The sequence below is a fragment of the Oncorhynchus tshawytscha genome, linkage group LG08, assembly GCF_018296145.1.
Source record: "Oncorhynchus tshawytscha isolate Ot180627B linkage group LG08, Otsh_v2.0, whole genome shotgun sequence".
NCBI lineage: Eukaryota > Metazoa > Chordata > Actinopteri > Salmoniformes > Salmonidae > Oncorhynchus > Oncorhynchus tshawytscha.
The window spans coordinates 50,035,092-50,054,590 of NC_056436.1; the positions used below are offsets into that span (position 1 = coordinate 50,035,092).

General features: G+C 39.7%; 1 protein-coding gene across 1 annotated transcript in view; it reads left to right on the top strand.

Moving 5' to 3' along the window:
• Nucleotides 1-596: 596 nt before the first annotated feature.
• The window catches only part of LOC112257103 (short transient receptor potential channel 3), a 67,874-nt gene continuing 48,971 nt past the window's right edge, over nt 597-19,499 (top strand). The window contains exons 1-3 of the mRNA XM_024430672.2: nt 597-1,438; nt 12,851-13,036; nt 18,466-18,630. Coding sequence (XP_024286440.1) covers nt 704-1,438; nt 12,851-13,036; nt 18,466-18,630 — 1,086 coding nt within the window. The 5' untranslated portion in view covers nt 597-703. The remainder of the gene's footprint in view (nt 1,439-12,850; nt 13,037-18,465; nt 18,631-19,499) is intronic.

Sequence of the window (19,499 nt, forward strand, 5' to 3'; positions counted from 1 at the left end):
AATACCCTTGCATATTATTAAGCCAAAATCAAAAACAAGTAATCGAATGTGCCTTATGCCTATGACTCTCATCTCTGGAAAGAGCAATTGCTCAGATTCAAACCTGGCTGAGAAACCCATGATATGTCAGTGCAAACTGTAGTTGTATTACTCATGCATCTGTTGTGTTTCATTAAAATGCTATTAACGCCAGGAGGCTTTCTCACTCAGTATGTGTGGCGCTCTGTCACTGGCTCACCTCTCACTGAGACGGCTGGGGTGGCTGGGTTCTAATGAATACACTGCTGTCCGGCTGCCACTCTCCATTCTGTTGTGAAAGTAGGGGTGGTGGAATTACGTGGCTGTGGGTCAAGGAACAACAGAGACTGTGCAGACAGCAAAGATGATACCCTAGATGAGCCCTTATGCCAGAACGTAACATTAGCTCCGAGCTTATATTACTGGTCTCTTTGAATGATGAAGGGTCGTTTAGTAGACTTTGTAAAATAGGGCTACAACTGTAGTCATCTATTTATAGTTGAAGTACAAAGCAGCTTTTTTTAACTTGTAGAGGGGCCATTTTCTTATTTCTTTGGTAGTAAACTTGGTGGTAAGTATGTTTGCAAAAGTCAAGGCTCTTCACAGAGGAAGTAACCATGATGTTGTTTTCTCCGTATCTGCAAGGAAAAGGGCGGCGGAACTTGAGCTCCCCGCCCACCGGCGGATGACAGGGGCGCGGGAAAAGGGTCGTCGACCAGCGATGCGTGGGCCGGCCTTCATGTTCAACGACCACACCACCAGCATGACCGCCGAGGAGGAGCGCTTTCTGGACGCCGCCGAGTATGGCAACATCCCTGTGGTCCGCAAGATGCTGGAGGAGTCCACCACGCTCAATGTCAACTGTGTGGACTACATGGGCCAGAATGCATTGCAGCTTGCGGTGGGCAACGAGCATCTGGAGGTGATGGAACTGCTCTTGCGGAGGGACAACCTGGCACGCATCGGTGACGCCTTACTCCTGGCTATCTCAAAAGGGTATGTTAGGATCGTGGAAGCCATCTTGGCCCATCCATCCTTCCAAGCCAGCGAGCGGCTGACGCGGAGTCCGTGTGAGCTGCAGGACGATGACTTCTACTCGTATGACGAGGATGGCACACGCTTCTCGCCCGACATCACCCCCATCATTCTGGCTGCACACTGCCAGAAGTACGAGGTGGTACACATGCTGCTGTTGAAGGGCGCTCGCATTGAGCGGCCACATGACTACTTTTGCAAGTGCCCAGAATGCACCGAGAAACAGGGCAAAGACGCTTTCAGCCACTCACGTTTGCGCATCAATGCCTACCGGGGCCTGGCTAGCCCGGCGTACCTTTCACTGTCTAGCGAGGACCCGGTGCTCACCGCGCTGGAGCTCAGCAATGAACTGACCAAGTTGGCCAACATCGAGAAGGAGTTCAAGGTAGGACACTTTTGAGCTACTCGCACTCAGGATTACAAAATTCTGGAAATGTTCCTAAATTCAGTTTTTTTTTTAGAAATCTATTTCTAAGAACGTTCTCAACATTGTTTGCTTTTTCAGAAAAACCTAGGAATTTGGGGAAATGTACAGAATTTTGCAAACCTTCTACTCAGAAGCTTAATGTTCAATGTCTGTTGTTTTTTTCTGCATTTATTTGGATGGCATAACCATGTTTGATCGGTTTCTTGGCATAGTACCTACTAGGGCTGGGCGATATGGCCATTATTCAAATTTTTTGACAGTATGACGGTATTTCACTATATTTTATGTTTTTGATTAATAAAAGTTCTAAATTTGCTTTATTAGTAGTGTGACCCTAGGGTGGCAACACATATATTCTAAATGATTTCAATGGGTCTTTCTCCATTCTGATTGTTTTATAATGTTCAGTTCAACTTCAACCTAAAATAATTTCCTACATTTCCATCAATTTCTGCATTTCCTGCACTCATTTGAGATAATTTCCACACTGCCATGATATGGGCAAAAATACTAGGCCTTATTTTTAACCAAATGTTGCAATTGCGATTTAGATCAAAACCCTTGGGTGAACTTTTGGAATCATGGAAATAGAATGTTTATTAATAATTCTATAATTAGAATATAAATAATGGTGGGGACTTTGAATAGTGTTTGACATTACAATGAATGAAAATGCCATGGATGAGTTATTGTGACAGGGTGGGAACAAAAAGGAATGTTCAGTGTTTCCTAGGGGACCCTATAATCTTTGGCTACATTAAATCTTTATTCATATAGCCAATTTATTCATGCTTCGCCCATTCCTCTTTGATTTAGAAGATACTGTTGCACAAACAACATGCTGATTTAAGCCTCTACCAGTAATGGTATCAGGCTGTATTAGCTAGCTACGTTTGCTCTGACTCAGTACTTTTATTAGCTAGTTAGCTAGCCAGCGAACTAGTGATTAGCATTAGTGGCTAAAACGATTTAGCTTAACTTGCTAAGAAAATACAAACTAGCTGTTTGCAGATGTAAGAAACACAAACTAATATTGTAATTGTAGAACGCTTGTGGATGTATATTAAGATCAAAGTGGAAACAACGTCGTTGACCATGCAGACAGAACGAAAGTGTCTTGTAGTCAAGCAAAAACAAATGCGCTCCTTGAGTGACGGGTTTGGGACAAGTTCTGTGGAAAGCGGCTTGGAGAGAGAGAGAGAGCGCAGAGGGATGACTCAAGTAGCAGAGTAGACTATAAAAATGGGCGTTACACACGGCGTATCACATTTAACAAACCAAACATTAAAATACCGTTATAGAAGGTAAAGTAAAAACCCAAACCGGTCCGTGCATAAATACCAGTATATAGTCAAATACGGTATATCTCCCAGCCCTAGTATCTACAAGATTGATGATTGTTATCAGGTAAAGTCTTGTACAATAGCAATGTGTTGATGCTGCTTAACTGCTCCTTTAATTTCTGCCATCTGTCATTTAAAACCGATGTTGTCATGTAATGAATCTTCAACCTGTGTGTGTATGTGTGTTATGCTGCTGCCACCACCAGGATAAAAAGAGCCATAAAAAAGAGACCATGCAGCACAATTGCTTCTCCCTGGTAAATATGTTTAATTACATCAATTCATTGACATTGCAGATAAACATTCTGAAATAGACTTGAATTACAAGAGCAGTTAATGGGAGATGGGGGGAAAACTAACATGTCCTCTTAAGAACTTAGATTTTTTTTTGTATTGCTTGTAAAAATGAGTTCACTGAACCACATTGCCACAAAAGCTTGTTATCCAAATTTACTAAGGTGTCCCATGCTGTTAAACATATGAAACAATAACAACCATTTTGAGCTTGTATGATGCAACAAGCTACACTGAATTTGTTTGAAATGAGAACATTTTAGGAAAAGATGCTTGTTTGTAGTCTGGATACCAGTCTTTTTAGCTAACATTCCACTCCTTGCCACACCCCACTGGGCACAAACTGGTTAAATCAATGTTGTTTCAATATAATTTGTCAATGTATTGTGACGTGGAATCTACATGGAAAATACATTGTATTTGAAAAAGTCAAAACTGTTGTTTTGAGAGGGAAATTACAACCACATGACTGTCATCATGGTAACCAATTGTCAACATTGGCAAACCTTGCATAAAATATGTTGAATTTCTACCTTTGAAACAATGTCAGATCTTCAATGTAATGTCCACTGTAAGAAAAAAAACTATAGGCTGGGCACCACCTCCTACTGGAAAGTTGATCTACCTATAGATACCCTTTGGTATCCCATCCAGGGTTTTAACCAAGCCCAGTCCTGCTTAGTTTTGATATCTGTCACCAACTGTTACCAATGTGCTATCGTGAGGATGATTGTTGAAAAATCTCAATTTAGTAGATTCACTGGTGCTATCAAAGTCATTCCAAAATGTAGGTTTAACAGAGCAAATGAAATGTATATCATCAATGATGCTATTTAGGCCTGTATGGGATTTGTGAAGTCATCAACAGCTATTGTTCAAATTCAACCCAGGATTAAACTAAAAATAGACAATACATATAGTCCTAGGTTTTCACACATTACATAGCTCAATATCCGGCCTCATACAGGGCTTGTTATCTTTTTGCTCTGAAACCGGTTTTCTTCCATCTGTTCTCTGAATTGTCATTTTGCCTCCCTCTGTGAGAGATCATATCAGAACATGTTCTAGTGAATCAAGCAGTAAATGGTTCACTGCCTCTTACCACATGGTGCAATGCTTCACTTTACAGTTGGATCACAATGTTCAGTCATAAGTAACTGGAAATGTAGGAATCGGACTTGCCTAAAACTGGATTCAAATTGTCTCCCATTCTATTCTGTCTTTGGACAGATGGATTACGACAATCGATCACAATTAGAAAGAATAAAGCATTAGACATGAACAATGTGGCAGAACAAAGTACACTCTGAACGTCGAGTTGTTCCATGGAAATTAAATCAAGAATAAATGCTCTCAGCAAACAATCACATTTGGACTGTTCTCCATGCTCCTATCCTGGCAGGCAGTACCGGTGCATCAAGGCTAAGACCAACAGACTCTTAAACTGCTTCTATCCCTTGGCCATAAGACTGTTAAATGGCTAACAACTACTGCTCCCCCTCACACCTACGCTGCTGCTAAAATGATTTTTTAAATGTTTATTATTGAATATTAAAACATACAATCTACTTGCAGTGAAGCCGCTTAACATTTACATTAGATTCAGACATCTAACAGACTCCCATCCAGAGCGACCCACAGAAGTAACCAGGGTCAACGCCCTGCTCAAGAGCACGTTGACAGATCTCTCACAAGGTCGTTCTATCCCCAGCCCAGCAAGTCCACTCCCACTTGTCTCCAATCTAATTGAATAGAATCCACAGATTGCGAGTTGAAGATTAATATTTTTACTAAGAGTATTATTATATTAGTAATTGACCGACCATGTCTCTCCAGATCTCCCAACAATGCTATTTTTAGGGTCAATTTTAGATTAATGTTGTGCTTTTTCAGCCATTCCTGAACTTGAGACTGTGTATCCTCACAACATAATCTGAAGAGCTGCGATGATTGTATGACCCAAATATTCAAAAAACAATTGGTGGCAAGAATTCTATATAATAATTTAAGTCTTGAATCTTGTGTCCATTTTATTTATCAACTCTTATCAATACACCCTGTAGCATGAAAATTATATATCAGAAATCTCTTCCCAGCAATCTGTAAGGCAAAGTTTTCAAAATCCTGGTCCTCAAATGAAACTGGTATACTTTCCTATTTATGCTATTTTTATTCCTCCGCCAGTTTGATCCTTTATATTGGGAAGACAGACCAGTTCCCTACCTCCTCCCGCTGCTACCTGCTTCTTCCATTTTTGGGGTAATGCTGTAGTCAATTGGTTGTAATCTTGGATTGAGCAAACCTTCCCACACAATTCTGGTAACTTCATGAAAGACATCTACCATTCCAATTTACAATATCATTTAAAAACAAAATACCATTTTCAAACATATTTTCCATAAATACAGGACTTTTATCCACCAGCACATTTGAGTTGTAAAATGATTATTGATTTGATATATTACTACCACTATGCTGCTGTTCATTGATTGCCATTAGTATCTATATATTTATCCTGCTACTGGTCACTATTACTCCTGTTTGCATGTATGTATTACCATTAGTATATTACCATAAGTATTTATATATTTCTGCTACCAGTCACTTGTCAGCCCTGTTTACATGTACTATATACACTACATGACCAAAACTATTTGGACACCTGCTCATCAAACATCTCATTCCAAAATCATGGGCATTAATATGGAGTTGGTACCCCCTTTGCTGCTATAACAGCTTCCACTCTTTTTTGAAGGTTTTCCACAAACTGTTGGAACATTGCTGCAGGGACTTGCTTCCATTCAGCCACGAGCATTGGGGGCACTGATGTTGGGCGATTAGGCCTGGTTCGCAGTCGGCGTTCTAATTCAACCCAAAGGTGGTTGATGTCTGTGCTCTGTGCAGGCCAGTCAAGTTCTTCCACACCAATCTCGACAAACCATTTCTGTATGAACCTCACTTTGTACACGAGGGTATTGTCATGTTGAAACAGGAAAGGACCTTCCCCGAACTCTTGCCGCAAAGTTGAAAGCACGGAATCTTCTAGAATGTCATTGTATACTGCAGCGTTAAGATTTCCCTTCACTGGAACTAAGGCGCCTAGCCCGAACCATGAAAAACAGCCCCAGACTATTATAGGTGGCACAATTCATTTGGGCAGGTAGCGTTCTCCTGGCCTCTGCCAAACCCAGATTCGTCCGTCGGACTGCCAGATGGTGAAGCGTGATTCATCATTCCAGAGAACGCGTTTCCACTGCTCCAGAGTCCAATGGCGGTGAGCTTTACACCACTCCAGCCGAGACTTGGCATTGTGAATGGTGATCTTAGGCTTGTGTGCGGCTGCTCGGCCATGGAGACCCATTTCATGAAGCTCACAACGAAAAGTTATTGTGCTGACGTTGCTTCCAGCAGTAGTTTGGAAGTCGGTAGTAAGTGTTGCAACTAAGGACAGACGATTTTTACGCGTTATGTGCTTTAGCACTCGGCGGTCCCGTTCTGTGAGCTTCTGTGGCCTACCACTTCGCGACTGAGCCGTTGTTGCTCCTAGACGTTTCCACTTCAAAATAACAGCACTTACAGTTGACGGGCGCAGCTCTAGCAGGACAGACATTCGACGAACTGACTTGTTGGAAAGGTGGCATCCTATTCCACTAATTTGAAGGGGTGTCCACATACACTATACATACAAAATGATCTGTCTATCATGTCTACACTGACACTATTACACTCACATACACACTCTCACCACCATGCAAACACCCACCTATCACTTATGCTGCTGCTATACTGTTTACTATTATTATTATTGTTGTATATTATTATTATCTATCCCGCTACAAGTCACTTTCTCTTAATCCCTGCCTACAGGGATGCATCTTTAATTGTGTTCTTAGAGCAAGGTTGAAACAACAATGTGATAGATTTTTTTTCACTCCAAGCTGCATTTTTTCAAAGATAAAATGATTTTAATTTCCATAATTACTGCACTTTGCTGAACTCATAAAAGTGGCTCTCGGGAGTATCGGTTATTACCTGCGTCTATTATAGGATGATAGTACTATAATATTATAGGGATTGAATGAAGCTCAGTGTTCAATTCAAATCTCCCTATCACCATATCTAAGCCAATATAATACCAATCTCAATGAAAATTAGCAAATCAACTTGGAGGTACACATCACACTCCCTGCCTCTTGTGTGAGCTGTTCGGCTTTTACCGAGAACCACATGCCGGATTTTTTAACAGGGTTGTTAGCAATTGATTTTTTTGAGTATTTCATACCCAGCTCAAATTCTAAACGTCAGATTAAAACGAGACTATAGCATCCATAAATTGACTATAGGACTTTAATAAAAATGTCTGACTAAGTTTTGTCGGCGCAACAGTTTTTATTAAATGTTTAATTTATTACCCTCAGTGCTAATTTCTGTCTGTTAAGAACTAACGATGTGCTACCTTTTTGTAGCATGTCTGACAATGCTAACATCATTTTTTTTAGCCGAAACTCAGAGTTCTAACACCGGATTGGTTGCTCGGCAACAACACAGTTGCTTGCACCATGCTACCACTGCCGGTCATAATAAGTATATGGAACAAACCTAGGATACTGTATATAGCTAGCTATATGTTGGCATTCAAGCTGAGGTTAATCAGTAAATGCAAACAAATATTTTGATTAGCTAGCGTTATGTAGCTAACAAGGAATGCTAGCTATATTTTGCTAAGTAAGGTTTTTCACATAAGGCTGAAGTAGTGTGTAAACTGCTGATCTAGACACTTGCGTGTAATCGGAGCACAAACAACTATGCACAAATAAATTGGTCCTTGGATGCTATGATAGGCAATTAACTTTAGTTCGCAAAGTAACCTTAGTCAACATAAGATTGTAACGTTAGCTAATGTGTATGGCCAGTTCATGCACCACAATAGATCATACTTTCTTACACAAAACATAACTTGCTAGTTGCGTTAAGTTTAAAATCACCAAATTTTGGGAAACTGCCACACGACTCACGTTAATTGGTATGTTATTGGGATCCCCGTTAGCTGTTGCAAAAGTTACTCTTCCTGGGGTCAACACAAAACATAAAAAATGACATAATACAGAACATTAATAGACCAGAACAGCTCAAGGACAGAACTACATCAAGCATTGCACAGACCAAGCGAAGTATGGTAGGATGAGGTAGACAGATTTCAGACCGGACAAACACTGCAGTTATCTATGCTACATTTCCTCGAAGAACAACCAAGACCACACAAACCATAGTCGAGAAAACAAATTGTTTTGTTAAGAAACAATAAAAGTAACGTATACCAAACCTTTTTTTTACGTACTCAGACGACAGTTATTAGCATGTTTTAATCACTCCTATAAAACAGGTGAAGGTCTGATTTTAATTATTTCTGAAACAGGACCGAAATGGTAAATATAAAGATCCAGTCCGTTAAAAAAATTGGAGGCCCCTTACACTTCAGTGTTGTGATGCAAACATTCTAGCAAAATGCGTAGGGTTTAGAATTTAAACGGTATTGTCAGATATTATTAATCCTAATCCTAATCCTTTTTTTTTTTTTTTTACATGGACGATACATTGGAGAAAATATAAGACAAGTACTGGAAACAATAGAACAATATGAAAATTCTGGGAAACCAGGCCTGGTATTCATAGCTGACTTTGAAAAGGTTTTTGATAAATTACGATTGGGATTTATAAAAAATGCCTGGAATATTTCATTTTGGAGAATCACGTATACAATGGATTAAAGTTATGTATAGTTACCCGAGGTGTAAAATAGTAAATAATGGCTACTTTTCAGAAACTATTAAACTGTGAAGAGGAGTAAAAGAAGGTTGTCCTCTATCGGCATATCTATTTCTTATAGCCATCGAAATGTTAGCTATTAAAATCAGATCCAACAATAATATCAAGTGGCTAGAAATCCAGGGCTTGAAAACAAAGGTGTCATTGTACTGTGATAATTTGTTTTTTTATCCACAATTTTGATAGAGGATCTAGATACAACCAAAGTATGATAAGGGTACTGCTATATTAGGTATTGGATCACACAAAAATACAACTTTTACATTACCGTGTAGTTTATTAATAAAATGGTCTGACAGTGATGTGGACATACTCAATATTCATATCCCGAAATAAATAAATAATCTCACTACAATAAATTTGAATAGAAAGTTAGGAACAATAGATAAGATCTTGCTACAATGGAAAGGAAAAAACCTGTCTATTTGTGAAAAAAATCACTCTGGTTAAGTCTTTAGTCCTATCCCAGTTTACCTATTTGCTTATGGCCTTGCCTACACCTAGCAACTTGTTTTTTTAAATTTTATGAGCAAAAAATATTCTATTGTATATGGAATGGCAAGCCCAACAAAATGAAACGGGCCTATTTATATAATGAATATGAATTCGGAGGGGAGAAATGATTTAAATATTAAAGCATTAGACCTCTCACTAAAGGTTTCAGTCATGCAAAAGTTATACTTAAATCCGAACTGGTTCTGTAGCAGATTAGTAAGAATGTCTCACCCCATGTTCAAGAATGGCCCTTTTCCCTTTATTCCAAAATATAGCTATTTTTAAAACACGCCATAGAAGTTTGGTTTAAATTTCAGTTTAATCCTCCATAAAAGACTGAACAAATAAATCAACAAATATTATGGTTAAACTGAAATATACTAAGTGATTTAAAAAAAATATATATATTTTTACAATAGAAATAGTTCTAATCTTTGTAAATGATATAATAAATCAGACATGCAGCAAACAAAAATATATGGTATATTCTGCTCTACCCAAAATTACAACTATTTGCAGCATTACCGCAAAAATGGAAGGGGTGGAAAGTAAGGAACTTGTCTGTCGATCCTGCATTAAAGAACAAAATTGGTTAAAGAAAATTGATAAATAGAAAAGTATACCAGTCATTTAAGGACCAAAAAAATTGACAGCTGTGCTATATAGATTGTAAAATAATTGGGAAGTTAATTTTGATGTACCACTTCCGTGACACATGGTTTATGAACAGATACACAAAATGACTGTACATTCAAAACTACAAGATTGCAACCAATAGAATGTTATATACATGGGGCATACAACCATCCCAGCTCTGCAGATTTTTCATAGTTAATAGATTTTAGATAGACATAGATTTTTCATAGTTAATCGATCAATAATATATTCATACTTTTGGCAAAAACAACTGTAGAAACTATGAGAATAGAAAGGTTCAGAACATTTGTAAAACAGCACAGGTGAAAAATAGATATGAAAACTGGATGTTGTTCATCGATAGTTGGGAGAGGTTGAGTGGAGCTGAAGGGTGGGACTAAAAACAATATGAAAACTAATGCAAAATATAGTGTGTCTGTAAAATGTACCGTGCCTTCAGAAAGTATTCAGACCCCTTGACTTTTTCTACATTTTGTTACGTTACAACCATATTCTAACATTGATTAAATAAATAATGACAAATCCTAAACATTTTTTCAAATAACAAGTAAAATACAAACTGAAATGTCACATTTACTTAAGTATTCAGACCCTTTACTCAGTACTTTGTTGAAGCACCTTTGGCAGAGATTACAGCCTCGATTTGGGGAGTTTCTCCCATTCTTCTCTGGAGATCCTCTCAAGGTCTGTCAGGTTGGATGGGGAGTGTCGCTGCACACCTTTTTTCAGGTTTATCCAGAGATGTTCGATCGGGTTCACGTCTGGGCTCTGGCTGGGTCACTCAAGGACATTCAGAGACATGTCCCAAAGCCACTCCTGCATTGTCTTGGCTGTGTGCTTAGGGTCGTTGTCCTGTTGGAAGGTGAACCTTCGCCCCAGTCAGGTCCTGAGAGCTCTGGAGCCGGTTGTCATTCAAGGATCTCTCTGTACTTTGCTCCGTTCATCTTTCCCTTGAGTCTGACCAATCTCCCAGTCCCCGCCACTGATAAACATCGCCACAGCATGATGCTGCCACTACCATGCTTCACCGTAGGGATGGTGCCAGGTTTCCTTCAGATGTGATGCTTGGCATTCAGGCCAAGCATTTCATCAGACCAGAGAATCTTGTTTCTCATGGTTTGATAGTCTTTAGGTGCCTTTTGGCAAACTCCAAGTGGGCTGTCATATGCCTTTTTACTGAAGAATGGCTTCCGTCTGGCCACTCTACCATAAAGGGCTGATAGGTGGAGTGCTGCGGAGATAGTTGTCCTTCTACAAGGTTCTTCCATCTCCACACAGGAGCTCTGGAGCTCTGTCAGTGTCCATCGGGTTCTTGATCACCTCCCTGACCAAGGCCCTTCTCCCACGATTGCTCAGTTTGGCTGGACAGCGAGCTCCAGGAAGAGTCTTGGTGGTTCCAAACTTATTCCATTTAAGAATGTTGGGGGTCACTGTGTTTTTGGGACTTTTAATGCAGCAGAAATGTTTTGGTACCCTTCCCCAGATCTGTTCCTCGACACAATCCTGTCTCGGAGATCTACGGACAATTCCTTCGACCTCACGGCTTGGTTTTTGCTCTGACATGCACTGTCAACTGGACCTTATATAGACAGGTGTGTGCCTTTCCAAATCATGTCCAATCAATTGAATTTACCACAGGTGGACTACAGTCAAGTTGTAGAAACATCCAAGGATGACAAATGGAAACAGGATTCACATGAGCTCAATTTTGAGTCTCATAGCAAAGGGTCTAAATACTAATGTAAATAACTAATAATACTTGTGCAAAACTTTTAAAAAACGATTTTTGCTTTGTCATTATGGGGTATTGTGTGTAGATTGATGAGGAAAAAATGTAATCTAATTGACTTTAGAATAAGGCTGTAACATAACAAAATGTGGAAAAAGTCAAGGGGTCTGAATACTTCCCGAATGATCTGTATATGCACACACAATTTTGTTGTATGTATTTTTTAATATAGGCCTATTGTAAATGTGTATTATTGTTGCGTCGGCATCTTTATTGCAACAGGGAATACAAGTACAAACATTTAAGCTATATATTATTTTGACAGAGGTAATGAACTGTCCATTGATCAGCACAGCAATTGATAAAACAGAAACAATTACATTATCTGATCCATAGCACCCCCTGATAAATCAAATTTAGAAAAAAAGTCCCAAAATATATATATACAGTATATATATATATATATATATATATATATATAACATTTTAACAATCAACAATGTTTGTGAACTAGGCCTTTATTACTCCTGTATGAGCGGAGAAAAGTACTTGTTAGCAGAGCAGAGAAAAATACTCCTCAGCACCGCCCCAAAACATCTTCCTGCGGCCATGACCTGACCTCCCCCTTGTACAGTGCACAGTATTAAGATGTAAATGTATTTCAGATTTTCATACTTGAGTAATAATAACATTTTATGAAATGTGCATATATATAACACTGCCGACATCATTGCACACAGATATTCCCATTGGGTCACCACTACCGTAGGCATATGGCTCTTTTTGTCCAGCCAAGTAGTGCTCAGTTACTCAGAAATGCTAAAAGGGTTTTCTAAGAATTTGAATTGTTTTCTCACTGATATAGCTTCTATAACAGTATGGTTGCTGAACAAAATACCACTAAGTTTATATTATGCTTGTGTCACATATTACTTTTGTAAATTAGATTTATGCAGACGAGCTTGCATTTCCCTGTCTACAGCAGCTGACTTGGCTCTAACCTGTGTTTTCTCTCCCTCTGTCCAGAATGACTATCGCAAGCTGTCTATGCAGTGTAAGGACTTTGTAGTGGGAGTGCTGGACCTCTGTCGGGACACGGAGGAAGTGGAAGCCATTTTGAATGGAGATGTTACTGCTGAGAAGGAGGCGGGGAAGGGCCTTCGCTCTCTCCTGAGCAGGGTCAAACTGGCCATCAAGTACGAGGTGAAAAAGGTAAGTAGCTAACAGTTTCCTTTATCTATTCTAAGGCCTTGCAAGCAGTTGACTTCGCTCTCTTATCTCTATCTTGTAAGTTATTTCTAGAATATAACAGTAGTTCAGTCAAAACAATTACCAAGACACACCAAGTTACATCCAAAGGATTCCATTGTTACTTGCCTGTGTACCAGATCTGCATCTCTGGCCCTTCTGTCCTTTCTACACCCCTCCACCGGACCTGCCTAAAATATTACCTGGCAAACTTTTACCTGAGCAACAAAAAAAAACGAGCATGCCTTCCAACTCAACAGGGCAACTTTTGTAACATTATCTGTCTCATATGCAGCATTCATCCATTTTTCATCAACATTTTGTCTCTACACTTTTTGCAACAGTTAGCAATTTGCATTGCTCCGATGCTGGGTGCTTTTGTTTTTTGCCAGAACTACAATATCTGATACTAGAAATCCCTATGCTGTACCTCCACGTTCAGGGGTCAACTAATAACTAAACATAATGTTCCTGTTCAGAGTGCCTAGAAGTAACACAGCATAATTCCACCTAAAGTACAGTCAACATATTGAATGTACATGCACAGTGAGCCTCAAAAGTATTGGGATACTTGAAATGGTACAATAACTATGAGGTTAAAGTGCAGACTGTCAGCTTTAATTTTCATATATTGGGTGAATTGTTTAGAAATTACAGCATTTTTTGTACATAATCCCCCCCCTTTTTAGCGGACCAAAAGTATTGGGACAAATTCACTTATGCTGTATGTGTGTTAAAGTAGTCAAACATGAAGTATTTTGGTCCCATATTCATAGGATGCAATAACCACATCAAGCTTGTGACTATACATTTGTTGGATGCATTTGTTGTTGTTTTGGTTGTTTCAGATAGTTTTGAGCCCAATAGAAATGAATGGTATATAATGTATTAAAAAGGATGTTTGGATCCTTCCCTCTGTGCACACCATGTCATTTCAACGTGGAGTATTGGGTCATATTTGGAAAGATAGATTGATCAATGAGATTCCAACCTATTTTCACCCACTCAAAAAAGACAGCTAAAAGTTTGTTGAAATCCCAATCACTAACTATGCTGTCAACCATTTTAAAAGCACAACCAAATTCCAATGGAAAATCTATGTCAGATTTTTTTATTTAGATTGTCACCTAAATGTGTTATCGCTGCGCTTTCAACCATTTTAAAAGCACACCAAAGTTCAAATAGAATACAATGTCAGATATTTAATATATTTATACAACAGCTTAATGTGTTGTCACTGTGCTTGATCTAATAGCACAACCAAATGACATTGATTACAGTTAGTTGATATTAGAGGTAGACCAATTTATGATTTTTCAACGCCGATACCGGTTATTGGAGGACCAAAAAAAGCCGATACCGATTAATCGGAAGATTTTTATAAATATATTTGGAATAATGACAATTACAACAATAGTGAATGAACACTTATTTTAACTTAATATAATACATCAATAAAATCAATTTAGTCTCAAATAAATAATGAAACATGTTAAATTTGGTTTAAATAATGCAAAAACAAAGTGTTGGAGAAGAAAGTAAAAGTGCAATATGGGCCATGTAAAAAAGCTAACGTTTAAGTTCCTTGCTCAGAACATATGAAAGCTGGTGGTTCCTTTTAACATGAGTCTTCAATATTCCCAGGTAAGGAGTTTTAGGTTGTAGTTATTATAGGAATTATAGGACTATTTCTCTCTATACCATTTGTATCTCATATACCTTTGACTATTGGATGTTCTTATAGGCACTATAGTATTGCCAGTGCAACAGTATAGCTTCCGTCCCTCTCCTCGCCCTTACCTGGGCTCAAACCTGGGACACATTGACAACAGTCACCCTCGAAGCATCGTTACCCATCGCTCCTCAAAAGCCGCAGCCCTTGCAGAGCAAGGGGAACAACTACTTCAAGTTCTCCGAGCGAGTGACGTCACCAATTGAAACGCTGTTAGCGCGCACCCCGCTAACTAGCTAGCCATTTCACATCAGTTACACCAGCCTAATCTCGGGAGTTGATAGGCTTGAAGTCATAAACAGCTCAATGCTTGAAACATAGCGAAGAGCTGCTGGCAAATGCACGAAAGTGCTGTTTGAATGAATGCTTACGAGCCTGCTGCTGCCTACCACCGCTCAGTCAGACTGCTCTATCAAATATCAAATCATAGACTTAATTATAACATAATAACACACAGAAATATGAGCCTTAGGTCATTTAATAGCGTAAAATCCAGAAACTATCATTTCGAAAACAAAATGTTTATTCTTTCAGTGAAATACGGAACCATTCCGTATTTTATCTAATGGGTGGCATCCCTAAGTCTAAATATTGCTGTTACATTGCACAACCTTCACTGTGATGTCATGATTATGTACAATTCTGGCAAATTAATTACAGTCTTTGTTAGGAAGAAATGGTCTTCACACAGTTCGCAAACAGCCAGGCGGCCCAAACTGCAGCATATAACCTGACTCTGTTTACACGGAACGCAAAATAAGTGACACAATTTCCCTAGTTAAAAGAAATTCATGTTAGCAGGCGATATTAACTAAATATGCAGCTTTAAAAATATATACTTGTGTATTGATTTTAACGAGAGGCATTGATGTTTAATGTTAGGTACACATTGGTGCGAGGACAGTGCTTTTTTCGCGCATGTGCTTGTTAAATCATCATGTAGCGGTTGTCGTCTTCCTCTTCTGAGGAGGAGTAGGAAATATCGGACCAATATGCAGCGTGGTAAGTGTTCGTCATAATTATTACACTGAACACAGAAAACAAGTGAACAAGCAAATAATGGAAAACCTAAACAGTCCCGTATGGTGAAAACACTGAAACAGAAAATAACCACCCACAAACAAGAGTGGGTAAACAGGCTACCTAAGTATGGTTCTCAATCAGAGACAACGATCGACAGCTGCCTCTGATTGGGAACCATACCAGGCCAAACACATAGAAATATAAACACAAGAACAAAACAGAATGCCCACCCCAACTGACGCCCTGACCAACCTAAAATAGAGACATACCAAAAGGAACTAAGGTCAGGACGTGACACATCACCTTTTTGTCGAAGTAGGCTGTGATTCGATGAGAAATTAACAGGCACTGCGTTGATTATATTTAAAGCAGGACAAGCAAGATAAACTAGTAACATCATCAACCATGTGTAGTTAACTAGCGATTATGTTAAGATTGATTATTTTTTATAAGATAAGTTTAATGCTAGCTAGCAACTTACCTTGGCTCCTGGCTGCACTCGCGTAACAGGTAGTCAGCCTGCCACGCAGTCTCCTCGTGGAGTGCAATGTAATCGGCCACAATCGATGTGCAAAAATGCCGATTACTGATTGTTATGAAAACTTGAAATCGGCCCTAATTAATCTGTCGACCTCTAGTTGATATTACATTAAAGTACATGGTGCACAGATAACTTTCTTGATAAAAAATATTAAGAAAACAAAAGAGATACATTGATTGTAGAAGGAACAAAACTGAACTACCCCCTACGGAGATCAATGGGGAACCAGTTGATAGAGTGACCATCGGAAAGTTTTCAGACCCCTTGGCATACTAATCAGGATCGAGGCAAAGATGAACGGAGCAAAGTACATAGATCCTTGATGAAAATCTGCTTCAGAGCTCTCAGGACCTAAGCACACAGCAAAGACAATGCAGGAGTGGCTTTGGGACAATCTCTGAATTATCTTGAGTTGCCCAGCCAGAGCCTGGACTTGAACCCGATCGAACATCTCTGGAGAGACCTGAAAACAGCTGTGCAGCGGTGCTCCCCATCCAACCTGACAGAGCTTGAGAGGACCTGCAGAGAAGAATGGAAGAAACTCCCCAAATACAGGTGTGCCAAGTTTTTGTAGCGTCATACCTAAGAAGACTCGATTGTTAGCAAACATTTCTAAAATCTTGTTTTTGCTTTGTCGTTATGGGGTTTTGTGTGTAGATTGATGAAGGGATTTTTTTCTTTTTTTTTTAGAACAAGGCTGTAACCAAACAAAATGTGTAAAAAGTCAAGGGGTCTGAATACTTTCCGAATGCACTGTATATAATTCCATACATTTTTTCAACTGGTACTGGGAGACCTTCAAACGATTCTTGTGAGGCCTGTGGGTGTCCTAGAGCAAAACAACAACATGTACATTCAACATGTACATTCATGAGATTGTCCTTATCCTGTAACTGCAAAGTTCATTTTCACCTCTCAACTTCTCCCAGGCTTTTAGTACCTCCCTCACAGTACACTCATCCCACTCATCCCAAAAATGTATGAATGTCACACATTTCTCCCTTTCCAAAGAAACTTTAATAATAGACTCGCTGCTCCTTATTTATAGCCGTTCTGGCGTCGCCTTGATTCCTCATTCAACTGCATAATTAATCTGCCATATTTTCCAATTCAATCTTTGCTAGCCTCCTAGGAAAAAGGGAGAGGTGATGTAGGACAACCATGACATTACAAATCCAAATGCACAGAGGTGTGTTATTCATTAACCTTGCACACTTGAGGATGGAACTTGTTCCTTACTACAGGTGGTAATGCACCTCTCACTGACCCTGAATTCACGAGTCTGTGTCTCGAAATGAACTTGAACAAGTGATTCTCGAAGTCCCTGGGAGCAACACCTTGTGGTCAATCCCATTTCGATTCATCAATTAGAATTTGAACTGGAATTGGCCACCACTCCCGTCCATTATCTTTTTCTTCAATTGGAATTGCGTGTCTATCTTTTCCCATATTATTATCAACATGTGAACCCATACTATTTACCTCCCCTTGAGACAGGTTGATGTTCTTATCTTGTGGTGTTTGGTCTTTACAGAGCAAATAACCAAATGTTTACTATTTTGAAATGGTTATGGATTGACTGGGCTGGCAGACAGTGTCAAGGAACCCCACAGAGAGAACTGTCCACTTCATTAATGTCTCGGTGGGTTTTGATTAAACACTTCCATTACAGGGAACACCACCTCCCCAGTTCTTCCCACACCAGCCGCCACTGGCGAAAGCCTAATGCATTTCTCCCAGATTTGATCAAGCCTGTTAATGTGATTATATGAGAAGCTCTCTCTCTCTCGCACACACTCACTCACACACACACATATACACACACAAACACACTTTATAGGCCCACTTAAAATGCAAATGACCAACCGATGACTGGTGCCTCCACTCCAGCAGTCCCTTTTCCTGATTTCCCCCTGGTGCCTACAGGATATATTCGGAACTGGGTCTTCGTACTCATTTTCCAGACTAAACTGCGTGACAGCCTAGAGGATGAACCAGGCCTGCCACTCAGCCTCTTTTCTTCCCAGACTGCTTGCCCATTGCATTAACTTTTACATGACATATTTTATTTCCGGTTCTCTCTCTCCTCCCCTACAGTTTGTGGCCCACCCCAACTGCCAGCAGCAGCTGTTGACGATCTGGTATGAGAACCTGTCGGGCCTGAGGGAGCAGACCATCGCTGTGAAGTGCCTGGTGGTGGTGGCGGTGGCCTTTGGTCTGCCCCTACTGGCCATGGGCTACTGGTTCGCTCCCTGCAGTCGGGTAAGAGTACCACGTCCTCCGACCAAACCGCCGAGTGTCGTTTACCAACCTGAAACACTTGGTCAGAATTCAGATGTAGTCTTGGTCAGAGCAATGTTGATGGAGTATGTTGTTCACAAGGCTGCACAAAAATACAATATATTGATTCAAAGTGTTAAAGAGGGGCAAAGTGCAGTTTTGTTTTTACCGTTTTGCCTCATTATTTGTCAACTCATGCACAATTTGTCTGTCCTTCACATCGGAGTGCCGGTGCAGGCTCTTTGCATGTCTTGACCAATCAGATTCACTGAAAATACAGGTTGATTGCCTAGCACAAAGCTCAAGGCATGCTCTTCACTTTTCTCCGGTAATTATTGAGCAAGCGTGATAACACATCACTCCCAACAGACACAAGCAAAAACCTATATACCTAAACATTAGTGATCTAACATGTTGTATTGCATGGAAACGAGACCATTTTTCAGTGTGATCAACTGTAGGCTACTAACAACAGAAGCTGCACAGTGTAGCCTACTATGCGCCCTGTCCCTCTGGCCAGGGTAAACAAAGCGGTAACGTTGTGTATTTATAGACCATTTGTTTGTGAGAAAATGTGAATGGGATCAAATTAGGTTAATATTCATACTTGGGCTGACTAGGCCACCTAGACTTTTTTTTTCTATCCAAAATTATTAGAACGCAGTTATTTACAACTCTACAAAGTTCAAACCAATACGTATGATTGGCCCTAAACCTGCTGTTTCGAATCTCTTTCTTTCGCTCTCTCTGACCTGCTCTCTCGACTTCTGAATACTCAGCTATGAAAAGCCACCAACTGACATTTATTGTTGAATAAATGTTGAATGTTGAAGATGTTGAACTGTTGCAAC